The 20,948-nt window shown below is 59.3% G+C and overlaps 1 protein-coding gene and 1 long non-coding RNA gene across 6 annotated transcripts in view; one reads left to right on the forward strand and one right to left on the reverse strand.

Moving 5' to 3' along the window:
• The window catches only part of GRM4 (glutamate metabotropic receptor 4), a 114,288-nt gene that overhangs the window by 35,624 nt on the left and 57,716 nt on the right, over positions 1–20,948 (forward strand). For all 5 annotated transcript variants that reach the window (XM_070456591.1, XM_070456592.1, XM_070456587.1 and 2 more), the window contains exon 3: positions 16,181–16,397. In XM_070456591.1, the coding sequence (XP_070312692.1) occupies positions 16,181–16,397 (217 nt within the window). The remainder of the gene's footprint in view (positions 1–16,180; positions 16,398–20,948) is intronic.
• LOC110140259 (uncharacterized) lies at positions 16,535–20,155 on the reverse strand. The gene is made up of 3 exons (XR_002314697.2): positions 19,414–20,155; positions 17,948–18,169; positions 16,535–16,649 (listed from the first exon to the last, which is right to left on the reverse strand). It is a non-coding gene; the product is annotated as an uncharacterized lncRNA (long non-coding RNA).

The following is a 20,948-nucleotide window of genomic DNA, read 5'->3' on the forward strand; positions in this document are numbered from 1 at the left end:
CCAGGTTGTGGACGTGGTGGAAGGGACCGAGATCTACTCCGGGCTTCCTTCTGAGAGAAGTGTCAGCTCATATCACCAGTTGCTGGAGACTGGACATGGGCTGGGACAAGGGGCGCCTGTGGGCATGTCCTGCCTGTCTCCTCATGGTCTGGACAGGCCCCAGACGTGCTGGTGGCTCTTGCCGTGGGCTTGGAGGGAGGCTGGGCAGCAGAATGGAAGGATTCCTGTCTCTGGCCTTGGTGGACCTGGGTTTTCATCAGTAGCTGAAGAATTGAGGCCAACAACTTCTTTCCCGTCTGCAGGTGTTTGCCTATAAAATGCAGAGAGTAATGTCCACCTGGAAGGGATGTTGTCGGGGTAAAGCAGCGAGGTTGAAAGGCATGGTTGCAGGTCAGAACCCAGAGCAGACCTGGGATGAGCATGGTGGGTGGTTCTCCTGAGAGGCCCCTTTGGGATGGAGGAGAGGTTAGGAGGGAAGTTCTGGGGCCAGTGCCTCTGTGAGCTGGCCCCTTGCTGGCTGCCTGGGCCTGCCCCCTGGGGCTGCTGGGGGACAGCCGAGAGCAGGTCCTCAGTGCTGGGCAGGACCATGCTGTCCCCACCCTGTTCCAGTACCGGGCACTCTGGGAACAGGAGGAATGTGATCGCTGGGTGGAATCAGACGTTTGCAGGTTTCTGCAGTAGATGGAGGGTCTGGGGAGAGATCCCCCCCCAAATCACACCTGTTATCCTTGGGTCCTTCCAGGGTGAGGCTGAATTTCTGGACTAAGCATCACAGAGGCAGCACAGCGGAGCTAAGGATGTCCGAAGTGAATCAGTCCCTCCTTGTTTCCCCGGGGAGTTGGCAGAGCGTGGTGGCAGGGGGAGTCTGGTAGCGAGGGTTCAGATGCAGGTCTTTGGGCAAGTGATTCAAGTCCTCTGGGCCTCCGCTGCCTCACCTGTACAACGGGCTGAATGCTAGTTTCCCGGCGACAGGTGTCTGGTGAGGAACATGAGAGCTGAGACCAGAGCCCGGCGCACAGGAGGCACTCACTCAGGGTTAGGTATTATTGTGATTGTTATTTCATGGTTATTAGGTGAGAAACCCGGGGCACAGGATGGAGGAGGGTCTGACTTGAGATTACATGGTGAGTTAGTGACAGGCTAGAACTCAGGCTCTTCCATCCAGCCGGCTTCCGGAGCAGCAGAGGATGCTGGCAATAGGGCTGAGTCCTATTGCCTATAGGCAATATGCTGTGTTCTCCCCTCTGCCCTGGGCTGAGTCCCTGGCCCCTCCTCACCCTGCTGTGCCACTGGGGCAGCTGCAGAATCCCCAGAGCCTTGGTACCTTGAAGGAATGGGCCTGGCCCCGAGGACAGGCAGGCAGCGGGCCCTGGAGGACTTGGTTGCCTGGGTTCCAGCTCCGGACTCTCCCTCTGGTCTTGGCTGGGTTCAGAGTTTAGGGGAGGGCTCACTGACAGTTTGTCACAGGAGGGAAACACTTGGAGCTGGAGGGCTTTGGGGGATGCGTCATACGTCTCTCTATCTCCATTCACACCCGCAGGCCAGGCCACCGTCACCTCTTACCTGGACGAGGGCAGGACCCTTCCCTCTGCACTTGGCGGTTCCCGTCTTAACTGCGGATCTAGCTTTGGTACACAGCTGTGTCTCATGCTGTGTTCTCCCATCCTCTCTCCGGTTTTGCCTTTTCTCGAACCAGCCATGGGCTCCTGGCCACAGGGCCTTTGCACCTGCCTCATCTTCTATCTGGGTTGTTTTTCTTCCTTCCTCTGGATATTGCCTACCTCTTCTTCAGGTGTCAACTCATGCCTCCTCTTCAGGGGCCCTCCCTGGGTGCCCTAACCAGACTCAGGGCCTTATTCCAGGTTCTCACGGGCCCCAGACCTCTTCCCAGCACATCTCAGAGGCTGGATGTATTGCTATGTATATCCAGTTAGAGACAATCTCTCCCACAGGACTCTGTGCCGTGAGGACAGGGATTGGTCTGCGTTTGCTCACTGTGGTCTCCCCAGTGTATACCGTGGCACGGGGCAGAGTGAGTGCTCAGTAAGTATACTCTGAATGAATGCGTGAAGGGATGAGAGGCCCATATCACCTCCGTCCTTGCTGGGGCCCAGGAGAGGTGGAGGTGGAGGGGAGATGGGACTTCCACAGCGAATGTCCCCGAACAGGGGCCCTTGGGGTGGCGTGGCCTCCTTCCTGAGGGGGCTGGTGAGAGATGGGTCAGCGCCAGGTGCCCCCAGAGCCTGAGGACAGCGGCGGTGGGGGGGCAGCAGAAATGGGGGAGGTCCTTGGAGGTAGGTGGTGCCCTGCAGGCTGGGTTCTCAGCAGCTGGCTCTGCCCCAGGGCTGGTGGGGAGGCAGTGCTGGGTCTGTGCTGGGGACAGACAGCAGGGAGCAGGGGGAGGTGACGCTCTGTGAGTGGCCGCCACTAGCCTGCCTGTGGTCTTGGCTGAATGGCCGCACTTGGCCGGCACCTTCCCCACTCTGCCCTGTACTCAGGCCCCCTTGCTCCAGTGGGACCTCCTCCCTGCCAGCCTGGCGGTGGCCAGGCTGTGACATAAATAACCTGGAGTGATGGTGCTGTGACTTTTATTGGTTCGTGTGTTCAATAATGTTCACATGTCTCATTATATCATATTATATTAATACAGAGCCCTATATTCCTTGCAGCACAGCACATTAACCTGACTTGGTAGGACACTGGGCAGACGCCGTGGTTAATCCCTCCACCCCCCTGGCCACGCCCCCATCACTGGCCTCCAGAAGGGTCCTTCCAGATGCTCCAGAGGCACCCCATTCATGAGGTTGTCCCGGCCCTGCCCCCGACTCCCTCAGCTTGGGGGGTGGCTCAGCGGGTTCTGTGGACCAGGCTTCTGGATGTCACCCCCACATTGTGGAGGCCCCTTACCTTGCAGGGCCAGGGGGTCACTAAGCCTGCATGGAACAGATGTGGAAACAGACTCAGAGATGGGAGGTGCTGGGATCTAGAGCTGTGATGAGGAAAGGCCCAGAGTGAGGACTCTTGGCTCCCTGTGCTAGCTGCTTCCCAAGGGGGTGAGGACGGTGTGGGCAGAGGGCAGGAGGCTGGCAACGAAAGCGGAGTGTGTGCCAGGGGCGAGAGAGCCCATGTGCTAGAGTCAGACAGACTCGAGTTCAGATCGTGCTTTGCCACTTGCTGCGTGACTTTCTTTCATTTTTGGCTGCACTGGGTCTTCATTGCAGCACGCGATTTCCTTGTTGCAGCACACAGGCTTTCTCTCGTTGCAGAGCATGGGCTTAGTCGCCCCCTGGCATGTGGGATCTTAGTTGCCTGACCAGGGATTGAACCCCATGTCCTCTGCATCAGAAGGGAGATTTTTAACCACTGAACTACCAGGGAAGCCCTCTTGCTGTGTGGTTTTGTTTCCGTATTTTCTTGGGCCCCAGTGGTCTCATCTGAAAAATGGAGGTAATAATAGCCTTTGCTTCGTGGGGTTTTGGTGTGTACATTATATGAGAAAGCCCCTGTGGGGTGCTTGGAGTAGAATAGGTGCTCCTGAAACGGTAGCTTCTGGGCCCGTTTGGATTCCACTCACACCTGTGCAGCCTCCGCCCGCTGCTGCCCCGCCCAGCTTGCAGGATGCCCGGTCCTGGCCCAGCCTGTTCCAGGTGTCAGGTCCCTGCTGAGCCTCACTCTCAGCTTGGCCCCCAGGGGTACAGCAGCACCTTGGGCTGGTCCCGAGCCCCCGGCCCTTGGACACGTGGGCGTGGCTCACAGGCAGCCTCGTGGCGCAGAGAGAGCCCCACTTGGCCGTCAGGTAGGCCAGGCTGGAATGCGGCCAGTGACCCTGGGCACAGGCCTCAGCCCTGAGCCGCGGCCTCTCGTGCCAATCAGGGCGAAGGTTTCCTCTCTCCTGGCGCGGGGAGAACCAACAGGAGTGTCTGTGTCAGCAGCTGCTGCACCATCTAACTCAGATGCATAATAGTGGCTCCCGGCAGCTTGGATATTTGTGTCTCTTTCCAGGCTTTCATGTCTGTTCACTCATGTGAGCCCCACAGTGAGGTTGACAGAGGCCAAGTTCTCACCACTGTGCCCACTTCACAGATGAGGAAACTGAGGCTCACAGGGGCGGTGACTGGCCTATGGTCACGCAGCGAGGTAGTGGGTAGAGGGTGGAGCTGCCTGCTTCTCGCCTCTGGAAACCTGGGCCTTGGACCCTTCTAGGCGAAGGGGGTGTAGGTGCTGTGACCCCACGGGGCTCCCCCCTCAGTTCCACCCCTCCTCCCCGGCCTCTGGGCTCCTCTGTCCCTCCGCCTCCCCCCACGTATGGCTCTTGACAAGGTTACGGAGTCAGCATGTAAGACCTGCAGAAGTGAGTGTAATTTATTGATCTACATTTCGCTTATGAAATAGGACAAGTGCTGATTTGAGGATCTTGTTTGCTCTCGCCCTTGTGCCGCCCGCTCCCCCGCCCTCCCCCTGGGCGCTCTTATCTGCGGTAATTCCTCCGAGCCTGCATCAGAACCCGCTTCTTTGTCAGCCTTGCGAGGCTCTCCACTCCATGCCCTCTATTCTTCTCCAGCTCCCATGCCTTATCGGGGGGCCCCCCCTTTTCCTGGGCTCCTAAGAAAACATATAATGTTTAAAAGGGTGAGACAAGGGACTGAATAAAGCGCTTTCTGGGGAAATATTTGTTCAAAGCCCTGTTGCCTGCATCTGTCTGGTTCTCTCCTGGAAAACATAATTCAGAGCAGGCCTGGAAATTAATCCAAGTGTCCGCTTGCTTTCCTGATAAGAGGCTGGGTGGGTCCTGGGGAGGGGAGACAGGCGGGTGTGGGATGGCTCCCCGCGTGATTGCCTTCGTGGATATCAGTGTGAGATCAGGAGGACAGGGCACAGCAGGCCCTGGGAGAGGCCGGAGCTGAGCCCTGGGGTGGGAGGAGGCAGCCTTCAGCATCTGTGAGCAGGGCGCTGGCGTGGAGCAGCCCCTTTCTGAAGAGCAGTGCCCTTCAGTTGCCCAGATGAGGCACCAGACCGTGTGAGAGTCTGAACTTGGCTGTGTCTCTGTGACTTTGGCAAGGCCCCGAGGCGTGGAGCCTCGGTTTCCTCACTCGTCTAGGGTGCTCAGGGGTCTGCTGAGCTTGTCCTCAGGTTGGTGCGAAGGGAGTGAAGTGTTCCCTGCGATCACTGGGCCCAGTGCTGTGCCAGGCGTCTGAGGACAGAATAGGGAATAAAGAGAGGCCCCTGGATTCATGCAGCTGACTTTTTAGGGGGAGATGGATAATAACTGAAATAAGGGACTTCCCTGATGGTCCAGTGGCTAAGACTCCGTGCTCCCAATGCAGGGAACCTAGGTTCAATCCCTGGTCAGGGAACTAGTTCCCACATGCCACAATGGAGATCGAAGATCCCCCAAGCTGCAACTAAGACCCGTGCAGCCAAATATGTAAATAAAATACTTAAAAATAAATGAAATAAGCATGTAAGTATAGAGCATGTTAGAGAGTGATCATTGTCTTGGGGGAACCAAGCCAGGCTTCCCTGGTGGCTCAGATGGTAAAGAATCGGCCCGCAATGCCGGAGACCTGGGTTCCATCCCTAGGTTGGGAAGATTCCCTGGAGAAGGAAATGGCAACCCACTCCAGTTTTCTTGCCTGGAGAAGTCCATGGACCGCGGAGCCTGGCAGGGTCCCTGTAGTCCATGGGGTCGCAAAGAGTTGAACGTGACTTTCACTTTTTCAAGCGGGGGGTTGGGGGGTGGAGACAAGGTGCAGGGGAGGGGAAAGCCAGACTTGTGTTAAATAGGGGGGTCTGAGAAGGTGATGTCTGGGTAGTCTTGAAGGCAAGGATGTGAGCGAGTGGGTCACATGCCTATCTGGGGGGATTGCAGTCAGGCGTTGGGAACAGCCAGTGCAAAGGCTCTGAGGCAGAGTGTGCCTGGCGTGTTCAAGGGAACAGCAAGGAGGCTGTTGGGCTGCGGCCGTGTGAGGGAGGCCGAGGTGGGAGGCCAGGATGGGAGCTGGGGATGAAGTCAGAGGTAATGTGTTGAAAATGCTTTGTTCAAATGCCAAGTGTTGTTGATCATTTTGACAGCTGGCCCTAGGCTGAGCTGTAAAGGGCATTTTATTAGCACCCGGCAGGGGCTCCCCGAAGAAGGCTGCTGTCTGAATTTCGCAGGAAGAGCGGAGGGCTGTGATGTCTTCTGTCTTCCGCCATCCTAAACATTTCAGTCCTTCCGGCTGCAAGATGATACGAGCTCTTTCCAAGCTATTTCCCTATTATGGCGCCTGCAGGAAAAAGAGACCCGTCGTGACTGTGGTGCCGTGCTGCAGGGAGGGGAGGTGGGTGAGGGGTCTGGTGAGGGGCCCTGACCTGGTCAGTGGGGTCCTGGTGACAGTGCAGGGACCTACAAATGCTGGCTGTGTCTGGGGTCTCGGGGAGGGGGGAGTCAGGGGCCATGAACCCACTCTTTGGCAGCCACGGGTGGGGTTGGTGATCCTAATTAAAAGCTTGGATCCAAAAGGCTTGATGAGGGAATTTCTAATTAAATAAATTTCATCTCATCTGGGAAACAGAGGTTTGCATATGATAAGCATGAAATTAATAATTACATTTAGAAATTAGTTGTTGCGTGAAGCCAAGCCATTTACACAACCCTCAGGGGCCCCTGGCCCTGACCCCTGCCCGATCCTTTGTAATGGAGACGGATGGACTGCTTCAGCCCGCTGTGTGACGGTCAGGATCAGAGGCGGTGGCTGAGCAGAGGGGCAGCGGGGCTGGCCGTCCCCTCTGTGGCCGCCGGCAGTGTGGGGAACCCTCTGAGTCCCTGGAGGCAGCCGCTGTCTCTGTGAGATCCTGTGTGTGTGCACATGTGTGTGTAGGCCCACTTGTGAAGCGGGGAGGCTGAGGTTTCACCGCACGGTAAACTGGGCTCTGGAGCTCGTCCCTCTGGCTTTAAATCATGGCTGTGTGTCCTGGGGCAAGTTCCTTGACCTTTCTATACCCAAGTTTAGGGGAAATGAGGAGGATAAGAGAGCCTATTTTATACGGTTATCATAAGGTTAAAGGTGTTAGTCCTATAAAACCACTTGGCACAGTTCTTGGCACACAGTAAACACTCAATAAATGCTTATCCTCAGGAAGATGATGATTACATGTGTGCATGTGTGTATGTGAATTTAATTCAGTTCAGCCCAAGCCAGCCTGTGATGGGCTGTGAACCTGGCATTTCCAGGCTTTTGAGGTGGAGAAAAATAAAGCTCATCCCTTGCTCTCGAGGAGGTAGAGCTTGCGCCCCTGTGTCCGTCAGCATCAGGAGGAGACGCTGCAAGGACAAACAGTCCCCACATCTCTGCGGCTTTAAATACGTAAACTGAATATACTTGCCATGTTATGTGTCCACGTGGCTTGGCTGGGTGCTCTGCCCACCTCCTCAGGGACCAGCCTGGCCGGGAATGCTACCAGTCATGGTAGCAGAGGGAACACATACCCCATAGGGTCTCACACTGGTGAAGAGAAGCCCTAACCCTGAATTGATGGCATTTCCTGCTCGAAGCTCAGGGGCCAGAACACGTCAGGTGTCTCCGGCCAAGCATGAGGGGCGCATCGTTGGATTGGCCAGCTGCCGGGGAGGGAGGGAATGCATGTGTCTCTAAGGACCGGCACCCATGTTAGTCACGCGTGGGCTCACTGAGCATCATCTCTTCCGCTGGAATGTCAGCTCCGTGAAGGCAGGGATTGGGCTCTGTGGGTTCGCCCCAGTGTCAAATATTCTGCAAAGCGCTTAGTAAGTACTCAGGGAAGCCCTGAGTCAGTACCATCTCTCAGTCGTGTCCGACTTTTTGCGATCCCATGGACTGCAGCACGTCAGGCCTCCCTGTCCATCACCAACTCCCTGAGTTTACTCAAACTCATGTCCATCGAGTTGATGATGCCTTCCAACCATCTCATTCTCTGTCGTTTACTTCTCCTCCTGCCTTCAATCTTTCCCACCATCAGGGTCTTTTCCATAGCCTTATCTAACTCAGTGAAGCTATGAGTCATGCCAAGTAGGGCCACCCAAGATGGGCAAGTCATGGTGGAGAGTTCTGACAAATCGTGGTCCACTGCAGAAGGGAATGGCAAACCACCTCAGTATTCTTGCCTTGGGAACCCCATGAGCAGTATGAAAAGCACTGCTGCTGCTGCTAAGTTGCTTCAGTCGTGTCTGACTGTGCGACCCCATGGACTGCAGCCCTCCAGTCTCCTCCGTCCATGGGATTTTCCAGGCAAGAGTACTGGAGTGGGTTGCCATTGCCTTCTCCGAAAAAGCACTGAGTAAGTGAATTCATAGTGAAATCAACAGTTTCTGGGGGTGGGTTGGGGTCCCCTGGGGGAAGGGAAGGCTGGTGGCTGCGGAGAAGCCCGGGTGAAGGGACCACATGGTGTTATGGACAGAGTTTACTGTTTTTTTTTTTTGGCCGCGGCATGTGAGATCTTAGTTCTCTGACCAGGGATTGAACCCTCGCCCCCTACACTGGAAGCCCGGAACCCTAACCACTGGACTGCCAGGGAAGTCCCCGATTTTACTGTCCTTTCGCATAGCACTTGCTGCCTTGGAGACTGATGTCTACTTTTCAGTCCAGCAAGGGAAAGGCTGCCAGCCTGAGGGGCCTGTGTGACCCCAGCAGAGGTCTGTGTCCAGGCCTGGGGCGGGGACAGAGAGGGGGGCAGAAGGCCGAGACCCGGAGCACCGGGGTGGTGAGCTGCTTGATGGATCGCCTTGGGGCACAGGGCGGCGGGCCCCCAGTGACCTGACGCCCGGGGGTCCGGAGCCAGTGGCCGGGCTGTGTCCGCCGGGGAGTGAGGTCTGGTTAATGAGGGTGCCCTGAAGTGAGTGCCCAGGCTGGCCTGGCCTGGCCTGGATCCCCTCAGGGTCTGTGGGGCAGGGGCTAGTGGCCCCCAGCTGGCCCATTGAGGGGGCGGGGGGCGGAAGGTGGTCGTTTGGGGGAAGGCCCCAGTCTATGGCCCAGGACAAGGCCCAGCACAGCGGGCAGACCGTTCCTCCATCGGGGCCCACCCCAGCCCTTCCGCAGACCACCCAGACCCACCTTCCAGGCTCTGGAGGCCTTCTTCTCTGCTCCTGCACCCGGGGGCCCCTCTGGGAGACGGGCCTGGTCAGGACTGAAGGCAGGGGCCCCTCTGCCGGACCCCAGTTCCTCCCCCAACCGCCCTCCCCAGGCACCCTCAGCGCCCCCTTCCTCCCCACTCTGTGTGCCCCATCTCTCCTCCCCCACACAGTCCGTCCACACCCTCGACTCGCCCTGCCAGCCTCCACACTCTCCTCGGGACACACAGTCCCACTTTCCCTGGTGAATCCCCGTGGCCTCTGACCCAGCCCAGAGCTTCAGCCTGGAGGCATCTCACTCTGGGGAGCTCCTTTCTGGCTCCTCCAGGGCGGCTGGGGCTCTGAAGATGGGTTATTTAAATCCATGTCCTCTACGCCTGGCCGAGAGGAGGTGGTGGCTGATCCGCAGGGGTGTGGGGGGTGCCCGCTGTGTGCCTGGCTCTCAGTGAGATGCCCTCTGCGCCCCCAGGCTCCGGGGAGGGAGAGAGGTGGACAAGGGCATCTCTGCTTCTCCTGCTGCCGGCTCTGCAGCAAAGGCCTCGGGGAGGGCGCACGGCTCAGCTGGCGAGCGAGGTCGGGGTGGAAGCTGGGCCCTGAGCCTTTGGAAGCTGGCCTTCCCTCTCGCTGGCTCTCTGAACCACACTTTCCTGCCTGAGCAGCTTTCATGTACCCAGAAGCCTGGCTGCCTTTTTATCTGTGAAGGAAACAGCTGATGCTGAGAGCCGGGAGTGGAGGCACCGCGTAGCCAAGATCAGAAGGGCAGGGAGCAGGCGGCCGCCCCAGGGCCTGACCGGCCTCGCGCAGGGTCTCCCTCATCCCAAGTGAGAGGCGCTGTGGCCAGGCAGGTGGGGGCCCCGGGGTCGACCTGGGTCCTGGCCTGGACTGTGCTGGCGGCCAGAGGGGGCCGCAGCCCCCAGTGGTGGCTGCCCGGCCTGGCTTGTGGGTGGAACGGAAAGAGGAGAGTCAGCTGGGAGGATGGGCAGGACCCCAGGCCAGGAGCTGGGTATGGGGACTCCCTCGGTGGTCCAGTGACTAAGACCTTGGAGGAGTCTTAGGGATTGACGCCAGAGCCCTGGGTTCAATCCTTGGGTTCAGTCCTTGGGGAACTCAATTCCACATGCCGCAAGTAAGAGTTCACATGCAGCGTGGAGATCCCACACGCCGTGACGAAGGCCCAGCGCAGCCAAGTTAAAAAAAAAAAGAGAAACTGGGTCTGCATCTTTCTGATTTCTCCTGATGGCTCTGCTGCTCATTGGGCACTTTTTCCTCTCTGAGCCTCAGTTTCCTCATCTGAAAAATGGGCACAATGGTCCTAGTCTTGCTTCCCTGTCTAATAATATCTAGCGTTTGCCGAGGGCCCTGTGTGCCAGGCAGTTTTCAGTCCTGTGTGTTCTCTCCAGCCTGGTCTTCTCTGTTGTTATTTGGGCCACTTTTTAGGGGTGGGGAGGCTGCTTGCTTGTGTAAGGTGGCAGAGCTGGGTCACACAGCCCTGGGCAGGCTGGCTCCAGAGAGAGAGGTCTGAGGCCAGGGTTAGGGAGGCAGAGGAAGGAGGAGGAGCACTGATGCTTGTAACTCAGGGGAAGAGGGCTGGGTTCCTGGCAGGTGGTCCTAGGTTCCCAGGTGATGGCCCCGGACTTCCCGCTGCGTGACTCAGGCTTCCCCTGGTCAGGGCGGGGCACTGACTGCTCTGAACAAAACGCTGGCCTTGACAGGGCCCCTGGCCTTCAGAGGCCATGGGGTCTGGGTCCCGGCTGGGCTCTGAGATTCTGGGCAGCTTGTTAACCCCCTCGTCCTCCTTGGGATGGGAGGGGGCTATGGCGGGGACCTGCCACTCTCAGGGGTCGTCAGGCTATGTTGGTGTGGGAACCAGTGGCCGTGTCTGAGCTGTTGGCACCTGGGCACCACTCACATCCCGGCCAGAGTTGCCATGCCCAGGTGGGTGTCTGGGGCTGCTGGCTGGGCCTGGGGCAAGTTCAGAAGAGATTCAGGATCCAGCACACAGACACGCATGCCTGTACCTGGTCCCTCACATGTGCACACATGTACACGCGCGTCCCCTCTGCCTGAAAAGCCCCCCCTGCACTTACATGGCCCCTCCTTCACCACCTTGGGGTCCTGACTCAGCGTCGCCCTGCCAGAGGGGCATCCCTGGCCCTTTTCCCTCACACCCTCTGCGTGCCCTGCTTTCCTCTTCCTCCTGGCTCCCTGGCCCATCTACCCACTCTGCCTCACCTTTGCATCATCTGCCCCCATCCACACGGGGAGCCCACGGGGCAGTGTTCCCCTGCTCTCAGAGCTGGGCCCGGCAGGCTGTTGGGGCTCAGTGACTTGGTAGGAGGAATAAACCAATGAGTGTGCGGTGTGCTCGTGTGCTCAGGGCACATGCTCCAGCACATGCTCACACACGCGCATGTCACACACACACACACACACACACACACACACACACACACACACACGCATGTGCTTGACATTCATCTTTATTGTTGCTCAAGCCCGGAAACAGCTTTTGTCTTCCCCGTGTGGCAGGGACCTCCTTGTCACTCCAGAAGCCAGAGAGAGGGAGGGCGAGGGGGAGTGTTTATTCAAGTGCTGCCCCCTTCAGTCCTTCCGCCCTTCTGTACTTTGGTAAGGGTGAGACTTGGCTGGGTGCCAGCATGTCACTCTTGGTCGTCCCACCTGCCTCCTCCCTCTGCAGGTGACCCCCAGATGCAGTGAGTGTTGGGTTTGGGGGTGGGATGAGCCCAGTTCCCTTGGCATCTCCTCAGTGACCTTGCTCAGCACAAGGGGGGAGCCTCAGCATACTTGTTGAATTGTTGGGCAGGCATCCTAACACCCAGGAGGTTGTGCTCGCTGCCCCAGAGTAGCCCGAGTGCCCACAGGGCTTGGCGCTGTGGGAGGTCTGAGCAGGCTGTTTGGAGGATGAGGGCTCCTGGAGGGCTGCCTGGAGGAGGTGACACAAGCTGGGCCTTGATGCACCAGGAAGATTTGGATGTGGGGAGATGAGGTCATGGGCTTTGTGGGCAGAGGAAGACAGGCAGAGAGGAGGGAGAAACAGGCAGACAAATGGCCCCAGGGTAGGACGGCCGTGGTTGTCACCTGCTGCTGAAATCTGGCTTCTTGCTGACTCTTGCCCCAGGAGGGTTAGACAGGCGGGTGTGGCGTCCCCAGTACCTTAGCTCAGTACACTGTGGGTGCAACGGGGTGTTAGGTGAGACGAGGAGGGAGGCAGGAGAGGGAAGCGCCGGTGGGGAGGCGGGCGTGGCTGTTGTGGAGAGGAGTGTGCTCAGCTGGGCTGCAGGGCAGGGCTTCCCAGGCGGTGCTAGTGGTAACAGAAGCTGCCTACCGGTGCAGGAGACTGGAGGAGATGTGATCCCTGGGTCAGGAAGGTCCCCTAGCGAAGGGCGTGGAAATCCACTCCAGCGTTCCTGCCTGGGGAATCCCATGGACAGAGGAGCCTGGTGGGCTCCAGTCCACGGGGCTGCAAAGAGTTGGATGTGACCGAAGCAACTTTGCATGCACCGGCTGCAGGGCGATGAGAGCCGGGGAGGCGTCAGAAGCCCACGGGGCCAAGTTGTCACAGGCCCCTGCCCACGGGGTGCTCCTTGCCTTTGCCACCCAACTCCAGGCTGGGGCGGGGACGAGAGGGAGGGGGCTTGGAGGGCCAGCCGGTCCCAGGAGGTCTCCCCACTGAGCACAGTGGTAACTCTGTGACCTCAGAGAGAGAGAGCTGGGGGTCGGGGGGAGGCCCTGGGGACAGTCCGGGGCTGAGAAACAGAAAGGGTGCTGTCCTGAGGAAGGGCGAGGGGACGGATGACCGCCCTCATTAGTGCCGACCCTACCCTCGAGTGCTGACTACCTGCCAGGCGCCAGGCGCTGCCTGAGTTTCTCCCGTGAATTCCCGCAGGTGCGACTCACAGCCTCAGGAGGAAGGGATTGGAATTATTTCCATTTTGCAGCTGAGGAAACTGAGGTCCAGAGAGGTGACATTACCTGCACCCAGGTTTCCTGCACCAGGGATTTGAATCTGAGCACTGTAGCTCCCAAATTGCTGCTTGGACCCATCCTCCAGGGAACCTCAGGAGGGTCTGCAGCCGAGGGAGGGAGCCTGCGGGGGCGGCAGGCGGAGCTGGCAGAGGGGACCACGGGTAAGAGGATGCTTATCCCCTGGACCCTGAGGCCTCCTGCAGGCTGACACACCCTGCGGGGACCGCACACTTGGTCCTCTGCCCTTTATGGGAGGCGGTGTGTGTGCAGGGGCAGGGGTGGGCCTCCCTGGGGGAGGCTCCGAGTCGTGGCACCTGGACAGCCACCTGCCCGCCCGCTGGCCTGGCCCAGGCTGAGTGCCCAGTCTGGGGGCAGAGGGGAGCGGGTTGGAAGCAGGACTGAGCCTCCCCCAGACCTCCTGGCCCTCCTCTGGCGGGCCAGGCGCTGTTGACTCCAGCCCCGAGGCCCCATGTTGGGAGAAAACATCAAAAGCAGGAGACAAGCTGCTTCTAATTAGGAGGCGAGTGCATTTCTGGGTGTGTGATCAGGGCTGGCAGAGGTGAGCTGGCGAACAAACGAAGTGCCGGCCTCTCTCGGGGACCTGCTGTGCTGGCCCCGCGTCTCTGCTGTCAGCTCCAGATTCAGGGTGCGTCTCTTTAGAGCGATGACCCTGGGGGTGACGTTTATTTTGTTCTGTTTTATTGTCCAAAAATTTTAAATGTGGCCATTTCAGACGCACACAAAAGTACAACAGACAGGGCAGGGCGCCTCCGTCAAATCCACGTCACCGCACGGCCGTCAGCTCTGGGCCAGTGTCATCTCTTCTTCCACACGTTCCTGGACTCGGTTCTTTTGAAGGAAATCCCAGGCTTCCCATCACGTCATCCCTAAGTATTCTAGTACATGCCCCTGAAACAGTGGGTCTCAACTGGGGACAGTTCTGCCCCCAGGAGACATTTGGCAATGTCTTGAGACATTTCTGGTTGTTACTGGGGGAGGACGAGCTGCTGGTGTCAGTGCGTAGGGGACGGGGTGCTGCTCGACAGCCTGCGGTGCATGGGACAGCCCCCCAACAAGGCATCGCGGCCTGCTTCCCTTCACAAGCGTTAATAGTGCTGAGGCCGGGAAACCGCGCCAAGAGCTCGGGACTCTTAAAAACCAACCAAGCAACCACAGCTATAACACCATCGTCAGACCTTAAAAATGACGATACTTTTTGAATTAATCATCACGTATCCAGCCAGAGTCCGCCTTGTAGGGGGTGCTGCGTTCATGCTAAGTGCTCTCTAGGGCCGCGAGGACTGGGCTAGTTTTCAGACTCTGCTGACTCAGGCAGGCAGTGCTCTGGAACATTCCAGTGGGGTTTGCTTTCTAAACACGTGCTGTATTTGCATGGTTCCATACGGAAAACTGGAGTAGGAGATGGCAACCCATTTCAATATTCTTGCCTGGCAAGTCCTATGGACAGAGGAGCCTGGTGGGCTGCGGTCCACAGGGGTCACAAAGAGTTGGACACGACTGAGCAACCGACCAACCACAACATGGAAAAAATGCAGAGCGTGTAAGGTGGAGCGTCCCCTCCAACCATGCCCCCGGCCCCTGCTGTCTCCAGGGAGGCAGCGCTGCCCTGCGGAGTTTCAGGGCAGTCTGAGGATATTCCGCTATGGAACCTGGACCCCCACTGTCCCTGGGGATGGACACCCCTAGGCAGAGGCCAGGTGGGCAAACCCATGTGCAGGGGACTCGCCGAGTCCTCCTGTTCTGGAATATGTTCCCACCCCCGGTTGCCATGCGGACTAAAGTTCTGACTGTGAGGTTTTTGCAGTCAGGATTGAGCCTTAATGATTCCCTCAGGGGATCAGTCTTGGATGTGACATTTGCCCAGAGCGGTATGCCCACCCTTTCACCCTGTCACTGTGGCCAGCTGAGAGCAGGGCAGAGGGGACACAGGAAGGGTAGGCGTTGGTGTGGACCAGCCGGGGGGTGGACAGCGGGGGCCACTGGCAGGGCCTGGGAGCTGGGAGCAGGTGAGGACCCTGTGAGGAGGGCACAGGGCAGCGAGCAGAGGTGGAGGGGGGCTCAGGAGAGTGCATGCAGCCCCTGTGGACGCTGGATGTCCACCACGGGGGAAGGGCGGCTTCGGGCCTCCATGTCCCACCTTTGCCTGGGGCGGGGCAGGAAGGCGCCCTGTGACTGGTGGAGCTGGCCGAGGACCACGAGGCCCAGAGTCTGCAGGAGCGGCTGTGGCCTCGGGCAGGCCCTGCCCCCAGGGGCTCTGGGTCTCAGGCTGTGGAGAGAGACCCTACTACCTCTGGCCTCCCAGGAGTCCACCCTGGGGTGGGGAGGGGGCAGAGGGAGCTGGAACTGGACTCTATGCCCTCTTAGCTGGGCAGGAGGAAGGAGCCGGGACCCAGAGGGAGCTGTGAGGACATGGAAGGCTCCTGGGGGGCAGGGACTGGACCGGAGAAGCCCTCAGGGTCCGTCATCCCTGCTCCATCCCTGGGCCAATGCTCACCCATCTGGGGCTGCTCCCCAGCTGGGATCTCCCAGCTTTTTACATCAGCTGAGGACCCCAGAGGTGCCTGTGGTGTGTGTGTGTGTGTGTGTGCGTGTGCGTGCACGCGTGTGTGCGTGGGTGCTATCCACGATGGCTCTGGGGTGTGTATGTGTAGGTGACGGAGGGCCCACCAGCCCCATGACTCTGTTGAGGCGAACTGGGAGACTTTCTGGAGGAGGAGGGCTTGATGCTTACCAGTCACTCCCTTCTCACCCTGGTGCCAGCCTTACTCCTGCTGGGAGTTGGGGAGATACAGGATCCGGGGAGCTGAGCAGAGGAGGGGGTCAGGCTTTGGGACCCTGAGCAGAGCCGGGGCCGGGCTGACCCAACAGCTGGCCCAGCTCTCAGCCTCAGTTTCCTCCTCTGTCGGGTGGGGCTGGGACCTGCTCATCCCATGTCAAGAGGGCCCCCCTGGGTTGAGAGGAGACCATGCCCGTGGGAAGGGCTGGGATGGTCCCCGGGCGGGAGGCTGGTTGGGGTGTAGGGGCTGACCCTGGCCGGGCAGGGTGGGGTGCCAGCCGCCCCCATCAGCGGCCCCTCTCGCCCCCCAGATCCCCCAGATCAGCTACGCCTCCACAGCCCCCGACCTGAGTGACAACAGCCGCTACGACTTCTTCTCCCGCGTGGTCCCCTCGGACACGTATCAGGCCCAGGCCATGGTGGACATCGTGCGCGCCCTCAAGTGGAACTACGTGTCCACGCTGGCCTCGGAGGGCAGCTACGGTGAGAGCGGCGTGGAGGCCTTCATGCAGAAGTCCCGAGAGGACGGTGAGTCTGCCTGCGGGCTCCCGCTCAGGGCTGGGGCGGGGGGTCCCCGCAGGGGGCTGCTCCCAGGTCCTGTCGTGGGCTCTCCTCCTGCCCCGGGGCCCCCTCATGGGCCTGAGCCTGTGGCTCGTGGGTGGGCGGCTGGGTGGCTCCTGGAGGCGGCGGGTGGGTGCAAATGACTTCTGCGGACACGGCCAGGCAGATGGAGGAACCATCCGTATTTGGGGCACAGGAGCTGATGGAACGGCCTCTGTCCTTGGGCAGAGAGGAGGGGAAGGAGGTGGGCATGGAGGGAGCCTTGTTCATGGGGGTCTCAGGGACCCAGGAGCCAGGGCCATCCTGGGAGCAAGGGTTTGTTTGCGGGACTGAGAATTCAGACTCCTTACAACTGAGCCGTCTGCTGGGGTGAGCGGCAGGGGCTGCGCGGGTGGGGCCGTAGGCGTCCCGTGGGTGGCATTTGGGGGGAGGCTGGGACAGTGGCTTGCTGTCCTCAGACACTCTCCACTTACCGCCAGCCCCCCTTCCCCCACAGAGCTCCCTGCACTCCCAGATTGCAGTCCTCAAAGTGATAAAGGTTTCAGTTATCAGCGAGTATTGACAGGCTAAGACAGGGTGAGCTCCAGCAGGCCCACACTTGGGCCTCTGAGCCGGCCTTTCCGATGGCCCTGCCGGGGAGGGCAGCCGTATGGGACAGTGGTGGGGGGTGCGTCCAGGGCAGCAGACTGGCCTCTGGGTTGGCTGACTCAGGGCAGTGGGCTGGAGGGGCGGCTCCCCTAGTGCGTGGGAGCCCCTCCCCTCCTGCTAGACCCCCTCCCCGCAGAGGGAGCCCCTCCGCCTCCTCTCCCAAGGCCCCGTCTCTAAATAGCTCACTGGAGCCCTCGACCTTGGGGATGGCATCTATATATTTATACCCGGATAACCCCGGGACTCTAATTGCTTCTCCTAAGGACCACAGAGTGTCCAGAGGCGGGCGTTGGTAACACCCTGCGGGTATAATCCTGCTATAAATCTCGGATAAGCCCCTTTAATTGTACAGCCGAAGCCGCGGGTGGTTGTAACCTGGCAGAGAGGGCGGCAGGGTGGTGGAAGTGGGGCAGGGCTGACGGATGGCTGTGGCCCCGGGCCCCCGCCCTCCGCTCTAGCGGCTGGGCCCCCATGGAATGAAGCCGGGGTGGTCAGAGCCCACTGCTACCTGCAGGCAGGCTGGGGAGCATCAGCCCCCAGCCCCCAGCCCCTCCCTCTGAGGGCCCACCGGTCCTTGGCTCCTTTGCTCAGATGGGTTCCTCTCCGCCCCGGCTCCATCCATCCTCCCCAGCAGGCTCCTCTCCTCCTTGATGGCTTGAATCATTTCCCGAACAAGCCCACGGGCTGTTTCAGCTGCAGCCTCGGTCAGATTTGGGGACAGAGGTGCTGGACGGGGGCAGGATGGAGGTCCAGAATCTTGGTGTCCAGGGGGACCGGGAAGACAACTCCGGACTCCCGTGGCCCTCCCCATGTCCCTGGCGTGTGCTGAGCCCCTGTTTACACCTGGTGCCCTGAGTCATCCACCCTACCTGGTGAAGTAGGTACCCCCTTTGTACAGGGGAGGAAGCTGAGATGCAGAGAGACCACATAATAACTGGCAACAGGTCACAGAGCAGGTTAGAGGTGGAGAAGGGGTGTGAACCCAGGCGAGCTGGCTCCAGGACTTGCAGGTTTTATCTGTGTCGTGTTTCTGTTACTCTGTCTTCTGCCCATTTCCCAGCTGCATAACCTGAGACACATGTGGACCAGACCTGTGCAGGGGATGGGGGTATGACAGTCACACACACACACACACACATACACACACAACCCCTTCGGCCTGGAGGGACAAATGCTGTTGTAGGAAAGGCTTGGGATTGGGGTGAGGTCTGGGCATTGGGTTTTGGCTGAAGCTAAGGCTATTGTCTGAAGTTTCTGTGAGCATCTAATCAAGCATTGAGTTTTTTCTAGAAAATAGAAAGTCTGCTCAAGATTTTGTAAAGGACTTCTAGAAAAATAAGAGCTCAGGGCCCTCACAGTGCCCCTGCCCCCTGCACTCCATCCCATCACCAAAGGTCCAGCTTTCCACCGGGCTGGACCTCCTGTGTCCACAGACCCCCGCAGCCCCGGTGCATCTCCCTGCCCTACCTGCCAAATGAAATTTGATTTGGAGAACTGTCTTTAGTGAGTGAAAAGAAAAGGGGAGAAAAAGCCGCGCTTCAGCAGCCCAAATTGAAATCAGAATTGAGCGGCCAGTAGAAAGGGGCCTCTGTACCTTGTAGCCTAATCCCTGAGAAAGATTAAAGATGTCTCTGGCCGTATATTGTATTGATTTGTCCTCTGAAGTATAAATCATCTTGGAGTTGCTCAGAGGCATGCCAGGGAGTGGGGTGGTGGGGTGGGCTGAAGGTACATGTCAGAGCCCCGGTGAGAGCGGGGCCAGCAAGCCCTGGGCGCCGACCGCGTGCTGGGCTCTGGGTCCTGCAGGGAGCATAATCATGCCCATTTCATAGATGAGGAAACGGAGGCCAGAGAGGGTAGGTGGCTCTCCCAAGACCACATAGCCAGAATGTGGAGGGGCTGGGTTTGGAACCAGCTCTGCCCTCTGGGTGCGGCGCTCCAGAGCACCCAGCACCGATGGGGCCTTTGGCAGAGGCCTTGGAGAGAGCCCCGATGCTGTGCTTCCTGGTGCCCATCAACAGCGCCCTTCCACCCCAGTCACTGTGTCGTGCGGACCCTGCCCTGAGCAGCCTGTGGCCCTAGACTGAAGTCTGCCCTGTGGCAGGGTCACACATTGCACGAATCCTGGTGACAGCCTTGTGGGCCTGGTGTTCTGTCCTCTTTCCAGGTGAGGACCCCGAGGCTCAGAGGGGTGGGCTTGCCTAGGCTCATACAGTGAGGTGCTGGAGCTACTTGGAGCCAGGCTGTCAGATCTGGTGCCCCCACCCCAGGCTGCCTGCCTCCCCCACATGGCGCTAGCCACGTGTGGTCAGGAGAGCGGCCGTAACAGACATACCTGGGCTCCGACTAGGCCACTCACTGGTCACACGATCCTCGGAAAGGCACTTAGCCCCTCTTGGTTTTGGTTTCCTTGTCTGCGAAATGGGATAAAACTGGTTGTTATCAGAATGAAACGTGCTGGCCCATGGAGGCGGGCACTCAGGAGCTCACACTGGAGCGTTGTTATTATTACAGGTCCTCCCTGAGGCCTGGGAGTGTTGGAAGGCCTGAGGGGGCCATGCTGGGCCCTGCAGGCCGTGTCCAGGGACAAGATGAGGGATGAGACCACGGGAGCCTTGGCCAGCCTGCTTCTTGAAGGCGAGCTGGTCTGGTGGTGAGCGGGCAGTGTAGCAAGCCCCAGAGGCAGCCAGGGCAGGACGTGTGTGTGTGTGTGGGGGGCATACTAGGTGATTCTCTGGGCTTGTGCCCAGTGGGCCTGCCCTGATAGCAGGGCCTGTGTGAGGTGTGGGTGCCCCTCTGTGTGAGGTGTGTGCCTCTCTGTGTGAGGTGTGGGTTTCCCTCTTTGTGAGGTGTGGGTGCGTGCCCCCTCTGTGTGAGGTGTGGGTTTCCCCCTGTGTGAGGTGTGGGTTTCCCTCTGTGTGAGGTGTGGGTGCCCCTCTGTGTGAAGTGTGGGTGCGTGCCCCCTCTGTGTGAGGTGTGGGTTTCCCTCTGTGTGAGATATGGGTGCCCCTCTGTGTGAGGTGTGGGCGCCCCTCTGTGTGAGGTGTGGGCACCCCTCTGTGTGAGGTGTGGGGTCCCCCTGTGTGAGGTGTGGGTTTCCCTCTGTGTGAGGTGTGGCTGCCCTTCTGTGTGAGGTGTGGGTTTCCCTCTGTGTGAGATATGGGTGCCCCTCCGTGTGGGTGCGTGCGTGCCCCCTCTGTGTGAGGTGTGGGTGCATGCCCCCTCTGTGTGAGGTGTGGGGGCCCGTCTGTGTGAGGTGTGGGTTTCCCTCTGTGTGAGGTGTGGGTTTCCCCCTGTGTGAGGTGTGGGTTTCCCCCTGTGTGAGGTGTGGGTTTCCCCCTGTGTGAGGTGTGGGTTTCCCCCTGTGTGAGGTGTGAGCGCCCCTCTGTGTGAGGTGTGGGTTTCCCTCTGTGTGAGGTGTGGGTTTCCCTCTGTGTGAGGTGTGAGCGCCCCTCTGTGTGAGGTGTGGGTTTCCCTCTGTGTGAGGTGTGGGTTTCCCTCTGTGTGAGGTGTGGGTTTCCCCCTGTGTGAGGTGTGGGTTTCCCTCTGTGTGAGGTGTGGGTTTCCCCCTGTGTGAGGTGAGGGTTTCCCCCTGTGTGAGGTGTGGGTTTCCCCCTGTGTGAGGTGTGGGTTTCCCTCTGTGTGAGGTGTGGGTGGCCCTCTGTGTGAGGTGTGGGTTTCCCTCTGTGTGAGGTGTGAGCGCCCCTCTGTGTGAGGTGTGGGTTTCCCTCTGTGTGAGGTGTGGGTTTCCCTCTGTGTGAGGTGTGGCTGCCCTTCTGTGTGAGGTGTGGGTTTCCCTCTGTGTGAGATATGGGTGCCCCTCCGTGTGGGTGCGTGCCCCCTCTGTGTGAGGTGTGGGCGCCGCTCTGT

This window comes from Odocoileus virginianus, chromosome 27 (genome assembly GCF_023699985.2).
Source record: "Odocoileus virginianus isolate 20LAN1187 ecotype Illinois chromosome 27, Ovbor_1.2, whole genome shotgun sequence".
Classification (NCBI taxonomy): Eukaryota; Metazoa; Chordata; class Mammalia; order Artiodactyla; family Cervidae; genus Odocoileus; species Odocoileus virginianus.